General features: G+C 39.0%; 1 protein-coding gene across 1 annotated transcript in view; it reads right to left on the reverse strand.

The window, feature by feature from the left end:
- Positions 1–1,757, reverse strand: part of ppargc1b (peroxisome proliferator-activated receptor gamma, coactivator 1 beta) — a 145,401-nt gene extending 143,644 nt beyond the window's left edge. Inside the window, exon 1 of the mRNA XM_084719830.1 lies at positions 1,418–1,757. Coding sequence (XP_084575956.1) covers positions 1,418–1,498 — 81 coding nt within the window. The 5' untranslated portion in view covers positions 1,499–1,757. The remainder of the gene's footprint in view (positions 1–1,417) is intronic.
- Positions 1,758–11,831: the final 10,074 nt, after the last annotated feature.

Here is an 11,831-nt window from a genome sequence, read left to right on the forward strand (position 1 = left end):
TAATTTCTCAGTGATAATTCGGCATACATTTTATGTGCAAAGCATCACTTCATGTCGATGAAATCTGAACTTCTATAATTGGTAAACATACTCGCTACCGCCCTCCGCGGCGTTCTTTGGTAGAAGATTATTCTGAGATTAACAGGCGAGACAGTTTTAAAAGTTCACATATTGTTTTAATATACACTGCTTGGTGTGTTTACGGTGCACCGAATTAAATCAAACATCCCATCCGTTCATTTGAAAACGAATTTCAATTTATGTGTTGCGCATAAGTGCTTATGAGCAAGGAATCCCTAAAATTGAGGATATTTCCTAATGCAGTTTGGCGTCTTGACGCTTCCCTGAAATCCTGTGCAAAATCACTTCCATGCGACCCCTGTCTGCTATCATAACCCCTACAAACACACGGCCCAAGGATGGATTGTTTTCGGTTTGCTAAATCAAACCACCGTGTGAACCAGACGAACGTTTTGTAACCGTTGCCTCACGATTACGCAAACGATTATGAAAACGTAAAACAAACCGTATCAACTTTCTCGGCTGACGGAAACATACTGTCTCATTTCCATCGAAGTAACTGACAAAACACTATCAGATAAATTGATCAACTGGAAAAAATCGCAGGAATCATCGGTGGGAGTTGCTCAACTTTGAAGCGCACTGAGCAGCCTGCAGATCTCCAGCACAGAGATCCCCAGCTAAGCTCACGAGCAGCTTAATGGTGTGGATAAATAACATTACACAGCACTGGTGTATTGCACCGCTTCCTCATACAGACACTTTATTAAACATCCACTTCAATTCTATCACGGAAAATAAATAAAACATAAAATCCAACCAGCCGAGTGATGCATCAACAAAAAGACACACTTGTGTGTCTTTTTTTTTGCACATTTTTTTAAAACCACACAGTCCTGCATCCAGTGGATTAGTATCATAATGTCATAATATCATAATAGTCCTCAGGGTGAGTCCATGCGTTCAGAGGCGCACCACGTGTCCAAGCCTCCAGCACAGAAATTAAAACTTCCCTCAAGATTGCGTCAAAAGTTTACAAAGCGCCCCTCTGCATACCAAATAATCCTCCCGGAGCAGCGACACGCCGGCTGCTCTCCGCTTCAGCACAGATACAAACACATATATTCGATTTGATCCATTAAATTCCCTCATTGCCCATGGCTGATGACATTTCCTCCAAAAAACACGTGAAAGCCAGACGTCAAGACATAGTAGACATTCACACACACACGCAGACAGACACCGGCTCGCTCTGAGCCAGTGAGATGCTGCTGACATGCCGGCGAAAGCCTCGCATCAAACGAGCATAGCGTGTGCCACGGCGGGCGACGCGCACGGATGCACCCCGGTGTGGAAAGCCCAAGGTTCGGTGTATCCAGAGAGGCCGGGGTCTTACCTGGCTGCCGGAGTTTTCTGTCAGGTAACTGAAGACAAAGGACGAGAGTTCCTCATCTAATAGTGGAGCGCAGTCCGCCATCTTCTAGTGAATGAGGAGCCGTGGAGTCACAGAGCGGAGTATAGGAAGAGGAGGAGGAGCAGTGGGGGAATGCCGCCTGCAGGGGGCGCATCTGTTTACACACAGAAACAAACCAAAAACATGCGGGTCTCCAAAGAGGGGTCTGGGGACCTCCAAGGGTCAGTGTAGTGGCTCCAGGAGGTCCCACAATAAAGTGAGGATTCATTTTATTTCATTCCTACTCAGTTAAAAGAAAACTAAATAAAAACCTGTTTGTTGCAAAATAGTGATTTTAAGAAATTTAATGAATGCATCATTGGCAGCATTTTGTGTGTATGTATTATCTTTACAATGAAGTTTAATATTCAACTGTAAAATATCCTGCCTCCATTACACATCTTTGTCAGAAGTGTTTGATGACAACATTTGAGGCTCACTGTGTCCGTGTATGTGTATATTCTACACCAATGGGCTTGGCTTGGCTTTTTGCTAATATTATGTTGGATTTATGTTAATGTTTATTTTATAATTTTATATATGTTTATTTTAATTTCTAAAAGTAGTATATATATATATAATTGGCCTCAAAAATTCAGTTTCAGCCAGGCTATATGGATGGATGGATGGATGGGATTAAAGGATGGATGGATATAGTATTCTGTTTTGATCTTGCTTGTAATTGTCTAGATTTTTTGCTTTTTTTTTGTATCTAGTGTGTTTACCTGTCATGAAAATGAGGCCATTTTAAGAGAAAAGTCCTCATTTTTGTGGCCTGTATGTCCTGGGTCTCCAACTGGGGGTCCATGATTCCCAGGGGGTCCTCAGAGTTACTGCAGGGGGCCACCAAATTATTGTTTGAGAATTTTTTTCATAAACATTGACTATGTCCGTAACAACACATTAACATGAATCCATAAAATTATTAGCAACAATAAATTGGCCTATTCATGAAAACACCCTAAACATTTAATTTACAGAACAATGACAAAAGCCTCCCCATGAATACTTGTGCAAATATATGAGGTCAGCTAGCTAACCTATTAAATCATTCTGTGGTACCTACCCAGACAGCACGCCTACGTCTCGCTGATGTCGGCACGATGAATAAAGTTATATCGCCGCAACGTCGTATGGAGAGCATTTGCTCATTGGGAAGACGTCGCCGAGACGTCAGCATTTGGTTGAAAATGTTCTCCAGACAACGTTTGGCCAATGTATCAAAGCTGCACAGCGTAGCCTCTCTACAGCTTCTATGACCTTTATTTATTCAGGTCAAATAATTCTATCAGCAAATATCTCACTATCTTACTTCTAATGTGATAGGAATATGGCAATATGACAATAAAAAAGCAATATGCTTGACCATCAAAATAGCTGCCTAATTTTGTGTATCAATAAAATAAAGAGACACGAACGATTCAAGTTAATGATCATACATTTATTTCGGACTGCATAGTCAAAACAACTCTAGCACAGAAAAGATAAACAAGACAGAACATATAAAAACATACAAGTGGCCGGTCGGGAGACGCATACGGACAGCACGGTCTGGAATGCTGGCAGACTTATGAGCCTGCAAGAGGGAGAAAAAAAGATAAAACACATGAGCCCAGGTTGTTCAATTAACTTATACTATACAATACTATACCCATACTTCACAAATAAACATGTACAAATAGACACACCAAGGAAGGAAAATGTCGCTGTGCCTTTTTTCCCGGCCGCTGTCTGATCTTACAGAGCCACCGTAGTTTATAAGAGACCTGTAGCTAATAGTATTAGCCCTATGCTCTTTAGCTATTAAATGTGTTAAAAAGCACCAAGACCTCCAAATAACCCATGCTTAATACAGTGTCACAGGCAACACTGTATGAAGCACCAGCCGAACACATGACTTGAAAATATGAACCACAAAAAGTTTGCGTGTATTATTTTGCGGTGCGGTCTGACAGCCCCAGCTTGACCACGGATAGCTGCTGAACTCCGGCCAGCTCTACAGGAGAGGTGGAGTGGGGGTGACTGGAGGGACATGACAGAAACAACTGGAGTCTGTTGTGTTTTCCAGAAACACTGCACTAAACTCAGACACACCTACGTGAAGTGGATATTAACTTCACTTACAGTACAAACACACCAACAATAGTCCATAACCAGTACTGAACTATGAGAAAATGTTACACCGAGCCATATTTACAAATAGAGCAGAGCAGAGCTTCCCTTCATTAGCTGCCAGTTAACTGATAAAGTAAGCTCCACAGCTGTAAAAACACCGAAGCCCGCCAGCTACTAGCTAACTAGCTAACAGCTAACACTAACTAACGTTACCTGACCCTTTCACAAATTCAACACTGATTGGTTGTCCAGATGGAGATTGTTCACATGCTGGAAAGACTTATGGCTACCTAGCAATGGCTAAATTAAGTTAGTTGACACATTTTCTGGTCAGGTCTAAGCAACTAACGTTTGCTAAGCTAGCTAGCTAGCCTGTTAGGAGTTGGCATCTGGGCTCTTCACCTGTGCTAGCATACCCAGTCATGGCTTAACAACTTATGTTGCTAAATCCCGACTTATCTTGCTAACCCTGTATGTCATATTTATAAAACAGCTATTTTTTTATATATTTACTTTAAGTGAGTTTACCTGAAGACCAGTTCCGTTGGCACCAATTGGATAACGTGCAATGTATCGATCCATAGCCGACCTATCGCCGACTTTGAAATGGAGCACATAAACCCGCCCTCTGGCAAACCATGTCCCTGCTATGGGCCGATGCTTCTCAGATGCATTTACAGACGTCAGGAGTAGATTGCCAAGACATATGCATGCTATCAGGGTAGGGATGTAATGATTCTAAAAAAAAACATGTTACAATAATACACAACACAACAAAAGAAAATGATGACTTGAAAAGATGTTTGTAATTTTTTGGTCATCCATGACATAAGCTTGTGTAAAAAATTGTCTTTGGCACTTAATTCTTGACCTATGTAAAACTGCAGAATAAAACCAATTCAGCCATCAGTAGCTATCCTTTTATTAAATAAAATAATGAAACAACATTATGAACAATGTAATATCGCAGTATATATTGTCACAGTCTGGTACAGTATTGAGACATTGTGATACGACAATATTGGATATATTGTTACATCTCCAGCGGTACCTATCCATGATGACATACTAGTTACCTACATATTATTGAAACTTATTAGCCATTTATCTGTATTAGTATCCCAAGTGTACAGCAACTCTCATGAGAGAAAATTAATTTGATTTGTAACTCCGCGAGCAACAGACTCTGACATAACCTCTACCTCAGAAACCACTGGCAAAAGTGCAGAGGGTTAGGCTAACACAGTAGCATTAGCCATGCTACAACTATTGCTGATTTTGTAGCTACAAGTAAAGTGAACAACAGAGGACCCAAAATATTCAATGCTGCATATGTAGTAGGAGGTCCCTGCTCCACCTCTTTATCAGCTGAGGGGTCCATGGCTGAAAAGACCCTGCATCTATTCTGTTTTCATCTGAATGAGGACGTGTACTACAGACTAATGGTAATAAAACTATTTGTTCTTCAGTTGGAAGCTGCAAAGCTACAAAGAGTCTGATCATTCAAGACACACTTTGTATGCTCGAAAATTCCTGTTGAACCACTCTGCCTTTGTTTTGAGAAGTCAGCACAGACACAAGTGTTAGGAGCACCCTGTTGCTGGGCAACTGCAAAACCAACTTCTGTCAGTCATTTAGCTAGCATAGTTGATGCCACTGAAAAAAAAGTGTAAATGAAAAATCCTCACTATGTATTTCAGGCATGACAGTGATGTTCTTGTGTTTTATTTTATGTTACTCTGTTGTCTTTTGGTGACAAATGTTTTTTTGGTGACATGTTCTTTTTTTTCAGGTTTTATAATTTAGTGGCAATGAAGGCCTGTCCACCTGGGCTGTCAATGTGCCGTGATATAACAGCCAGGTCTCACCAAATGAATAACACCCCAAAGTCATTTTGTGTTATCGGAACACTTTTTTTTTTTTTGCTTTCTGTGTGTCATTTCATGCCCTTTAGGCTGTACTGACTTATACTGTGCAGAGATGACATGTCATTTTAAATTCAAATTTAAGAAAAAAAGTCGAGTGGCATCGTATAAAAAACAACAAAGTCTGTGTATGGGTGATTTCAAGGTGTAAAGAATGGATCATACAAACATAGGACTTTGACCCAGCAGATTGCAGTTCACGCTAACGCTGACTTATTTTAACTTACGTACATAAGTTAACTTACGTAACTTAAGTTACATAACTAATATACTTATTTTAACCTATACCAAGATCTTTTCATAAATCTGATCAAGTAGTTTTGCCTAAAATCTAACCAACATTCAACCATTTCACAGTATTAACCACAGTGAAGATGACCAGAGGTTGATGGGTAGAATTTGTGTCACTAGACTGATTCACTAGACTATGTAGACTATGAGTATCAGCTTTCATATAAGCCATCCTTGGAGACTTAAACACAAGCAGATTCTCATTTCTAGCTAACAACAATGGATTTTGTCAGCTAAAACAATAACTCACAAACAGATTTCATAAGTGTAGCTGACTGATGTGAGCTAACGCTTCTTGAGTCAGTTCACAATTGTTCAGCTGACGTTTTAATGTTTCCATCTGACATGTTTTAAAACAAGAACTGTGTGAAAGTGTTTATGTTAAGCTAGCTAGCAGCTGTATGTATGAACATTAATGATAACAGACTGAGGCTAAAGTTAGCTTGCATCTCAACAAACACTCGGATGGTGAAAAGCGGCAGGTATATCTATATGACAGATAATTTATTTTGCATTTTGAGAATAAAGTCAACATGTTGAGAATAAAACTGAAGAACCATTCTGAGAATCAGTTCTAAATTAGGTGTTGACCTTATCCTTGACATTTCGACTTAATTCTCAAAAATCTGCTTTATTTTTTTCATATGCCTGGCACTAATACTGAAAGTTATTCTCAACATTTTTACTTTATAATGTTAAAATAAATGCAAAATGAAAAAAAAACTTCCCTCCACCCTTCTTTGTGCCTGACCCTATTACTCTTCTGTACAATGAATCACACAGTTTGCAAGAACACATTAGGGATTGAATGTGATCTCAGGGAAACAGAAAGTGAGTCAGCCTGGTCTCAACACTGTAACAAGAAGTGGATCAGGATAACACTCTTGAAAACAGGTTATATCTCAATGTGACTTCACAGTAGTAAAGGTAAATTACCTACAGCAGCAGGTGAATATTCTTAAAAATGAATAACATCATAATACATCATGCCCAAAAATTATTGCATGGTGCCATCTAAACTTTTATTGAAGTAGCTGATAGAGACCAGGAGGGAAAATTAGGACAAGTATTGGGACACACACACACACACACACACACACACACACACACACACACACACACACACACTCACTGTAAAGTCTTCACTGCATTGCAGCAGAAGGGTTTTCTGTTCTGTGTGTGTGTGTGTTGGTCATGAAAAGGTTAACTGTCTGAGGCAGGTGATGACTATAACAGCTCTGTGTGGTTTTCAAAGGCCTACCTAACAACACTGACCATAATACAGTGTGTGTGTGTGTGTGTGTGTGTGTGTGTGTGTGTGTGTGTGTGTGTGTGTGTGTGTGCGCGCGCACCTGTATTCATGTACTTCTGTATTTGGACTAATGCATGCAAACTTAAGAGGAAACTTTTCACCTGATCTTATTTCAACTTTTACTGTCATTTTTATAGTTTTGACCACCATTTCCATCTGTGACACTAACACTGCCACAGGAAATACAAACACAAGCTGATCAGACAAGTCTTAAAGGGAAAAGCTGTCTCTTTTCATGTGAATGTTAGTACTAATGTAATCAATAGACACAATAAATTTCTCACTACTGCTACACTGAAAGAGAAAGCTAAGTTCTCCTGCTGGAAAATCTGTTGTTCTTCCTGCATCCAGTGATGTCACAGTGATGTCACTGGTGTTCAAGTTCCTAGTCAAAATTTTTACATGACATGTTGGTTTGTTTGTTTTTTATCACAAATGCATTGCCCTCTGGTCCAACATTGACAAAGAAGTTGTTTTGTAGATATTCTTGGGTATTTTTAATTGTATTTAAAAGTTTGTATTTTCTTTGAAAATGATTGATGACTCATCCTGCACACAAAATGATAATGCACATTTGATGCTATTGCCTACTGTAAATGCCAATCATCTCTTTGTAGCTGGAAACATGTAATCAATAAGCACTCCACTAGGCTTTTAATGGTAACTTTAAGGAAGAACTGCAGACTATTTCAGTCTGGATTGTTAGCCTTCTCCTCTGGGTATTAAGATTGCTTGCCAGATGAGTAGTTTTGTTACCTAATGTAAAGTGATCATGGGTGTGTATGTTAAATGCTTGTGAGCAATGTGTCGTGGTACAAGTAGGCATTAACAACATGGCTCTGGGAACAAGAGAACTCAGCTTTCTTGGTCAATATATCACACACACTGAAGAATTTGTAGCTTCCATTGACTGATGTACCATCAGCATTGACTGGACAGCCACATCAAAAGTGGGGAATTTACCCTTTAAACAAAGCCCTCAACCAAATTTGTTTGCAGAGAAAACAAAGGTGGATGGCAAAATAACTTCCCAAATAAAACTTCCTATCGACAGCTATGGTACATACTGTAGCTGTGTGTACATTTGGATTTCCTGTACAGTGCAAGACATGACAATGATAGTGACATTTTGAGTGCATGCACTTTCAGTTTTACCTCCAAATAATGTAACTGAGATAATTTGGCTACAGAGTTGATTTGTGTTTCTTGCTCTTTTGTTCTAGTGTCCCACACCTCAGCAAATATTATCCAAAATAAAGAGAAATTATGGTCAAAACTAAGAAAATAATAATAGCCTTTAAATGTTGAAATAGTTAAGGTTAGCATAACGAGCTAGAAGAAGAGAGACAGACACACTGAAAATGTGTGGATGTTTTGGCATATTTTTGTGTTAAAAGAGAGGGAGTGTTTATGCAAAAGCATAAGAGAAAAAGGAAATATTTGTGTATTATTAAAGAGTTTGTGTATGTGTGTAATTTGATGATACTATAACAAACAGAAGTGGAGGACTCTTCTTCCCCTTCCTTTTGATTAGACACCAGTTATCAAAGATACATTTTCAGGTATCAACAGCTTCAATTCAAAACACTGTGGGTCTTTACTTGTTAGTTCTCATCACATTGTTGCAATCAAACTATAGATACAATAACTGCTGGTTAAACTACATGCAGAGTCAAGCCTGTTCATAAACACCATCAACCACACCTGCATGGTAAATAGGCCTCATTTATATAGTTCTTTTCTAGTCTACAGACTACTTGAAGCACTTTGCAACACATGGCAACATTCACCCATTCATACACTGATGGCAGAGGCTGCCATGCAAGGTACCACTCTCCCTGTTCCATGCAGCTCCATCAATAATATTCCATGTTACATCCTCAGATGGGATCAGGGGCCCCTCTGGGCTTCACCTGAAAAATGATGACTACAAAGAGACACAAACGGACCACAAAGAGACAATAGACAGCCTAGACTAGATGCAAAATGACCACAAAAGCTTACAAAGCGACCAAAATATGAGCAGAACAACCACAGAGATAAAACATAACTACAGAGAGATGCAATATGATCATAATTAGACCAAAAAAATCACAAAGAGAAAGAAAATAACCAACACAAATAAATATAGAACTTCTATAAAGACAGACAGAAAATGTTTTGTGTGCTGTTAGCACATCTAAAACCACACCCATGGCTGCCAGTAGTCCCTGTGAGGATGTTGATTGGCTCACACCACCTCTAGTGTGGACAGAGAAGGATAACTTGGAGCCTAGCAAGATGGATTCTAACAAACTCAGCTGTCTTACAAGGTAAGTATGTTTCAGCAAGAAAATGTATTATAGCTACCTAAAAACATTATTTCAATTTAAGTGTACACTACATTTAGAATATTTTAACCAAGTTACTTTGCTGTCAGCATTTTCTAATGAGAAACCGCTGTTATATAAGCCAAATATTTCTCTCTACACACAAACCAAGCTCCATTTTACATTTTATACCTCACAAAAAATGGGAGTTGCTGGTCTACAGCTGCCTTTATCTGTTCATCTGTTTGTACTCCTGTGTGACTACAGTGAATCCAAACTGTCCTTTTAAAATAATAACACAAACAGACTAACAGATCAGGGCAGCTGTAGACCAGCAAGTCCCATGTTTTGTGAGGTAAAATTATTCATTTTGCCTTGGAAAATGGTGCAGAAAATGGTGTTTGACAGTAAAGTAAAGAGGGGAAAATATAGTGTTCATTTAAACTGTATAGATTATTTTAGGTGGACTTTTTTCAAGATACTACTGATAAAGTCCACCGCAGTACTGCATTTGCTTGGCTTCCGAGCTGGTGTCCCTCTCAGCGTCTCCAAACTGGGGTCATGGCAACCAGCATCTACTGTAGCTACTACACTTACTAAGTACCTCATACAACCCCACTTCAGATAATCCAAACTATCCATTTAAAGCCCTCATCAGATTCAGTTTATGCTGTGCTTTAGAGATGTGTATCACAAATACACAAAACCAAATTATCCATCACTAACTGTCATAAACTTTCATAAACTTGAGTGTCTTGGTCTGTTTGTTGCTTTGCTAGGTTGGTATTCCATTTTTGTTTTGTAGCTAAGTGTAAATCATGTCTGGAACTGAAATAGTTATTATAAAAGTCATAAACACTGTTTAAAAATAGCAACGTAATAATTTAGCAACCTGCTACTGTACCTGTTGTCTGGTCAGTCCTCCTCAGACAAAGAGGCCAGCAAACTGTTTCCAGCTGGGTTCCGCTGATGTCCTCATCTTATGTTACTGCATTTCATATTTACATTTCAGGCCTCATTCCAGCACTCTGGTCCAGAAGGACTACCAACAAGGTCAACAGCAAAATAACTTCAAAAGTTAAAGGTCAGAGTTGAGACTAGTGGAATGATTAATGGGAATGAGGAGGATTTTGGGTCAGTGAGGTGATCTAAGGCTTTTGTAGAACAACCTAACAGAACAAGAATAGGAGTTTGCTTTTATGATATACACTTTAAACTAAGATGCCTTTTAAAAATACTAACTCCTTTGGGAACCATCTCCCAACCACAAACAGCTCTGTGCTCTTTTTAAATTTAGTTATCTCTGTGTAAAAACAATAAAAACTAAAAGAGAAAGAGAAAGAGAAGAAACACAAAATGTGCCAGAGAGACAAGGAAATGCCACGGGGGGGTTTACAAAACAAATATCTCAACCCAAAAGGAAACTCTGCTCAAGTTGACAAACGGGCTGTAAGCTGCAGAAAGCAAGGCAGCGTTAGTGGCTCAGTATATCACACTGAGCTGCAGCAGACAGACCACCACCAACACTAAAATCAGTCCAGGTCTCCTCGATGTAAGCTGAGATGATGTGTGTCTTTGCAGCATCCAGAGCATCCAAACTGACATTTCAATAATGTTTAGTTCTCATCCAGAAACAAAGCTGTGATCTAAGGTCAGAATGTTACTAAGCAGGACTGACATGTGTCAGGTGGTCCTGGAGACAAATACAGTACTACATCTCAGTGGACATTCCAATAATAATACGTTACATCCTCAGTTTACTTGCTTCCGTGTCGACAACAGCTATGAGACTAATTGATTAATTTCACCAAACTCTATAACACAACATGAAAAACATATCAGGTTCTCCCAACACACACACACACACACACACACACACACACACACACACACATATATATATATATATATATATGTATATATATATATATATTAGAACTGAGCTATATCCCATGCTAAGGTTAGCGTAGCTGTTTGTATACCATGCAGACATGATGGATGTGTGGCATTGCAATTTAGCTTTCTGCACCGTACCCAGCTGCTTCAGGATTTTCCGGCATTTTCTGGGATAGTTGCAGCCTAAAATGCCTGATTTCACAGCAGCTTTTATAAAAAAAAAATGTGATGCAGGTTGTACTGCTTTTAGGGATGTTTTACAATGAATTGCTGAACCAAGAGAAAATTGCAAAAGAAAGTTGTGATTTTTTTTTTGTATAATCAAAGGCAAATGGTTCCAGGGAGAATAAAACCACACTCCATTCTGAGTGTTCTAACAAACCTCACCAAATTACAAAAAATTGTTTTATTTGTAAAAGGAGAATGAATTGTTGCCATAGCAACATCACAACTTCCTGGAGGGACTGCATACCTTGCAGTGAGCCAAAAGCAAATTTCCTATCATCATC

The sequence above is a fragment of the Lutjanus erythropterus genome, chromosome 5 (genome assembly GCF_056507025.1).
Source record: "Lutjanus erythropterus isolate fLutEry1 chromosome 5, fLutEry1.hap2, whole genome shotgun sequence".
Taxonomy (NCBI): domain Eukaryota; kingdom Metazoa; phylum Chordata; class Actinopteri; order Lutjaniformes; family Lutjanidae; genus Lutjanus; species Lutjanus erythropterus.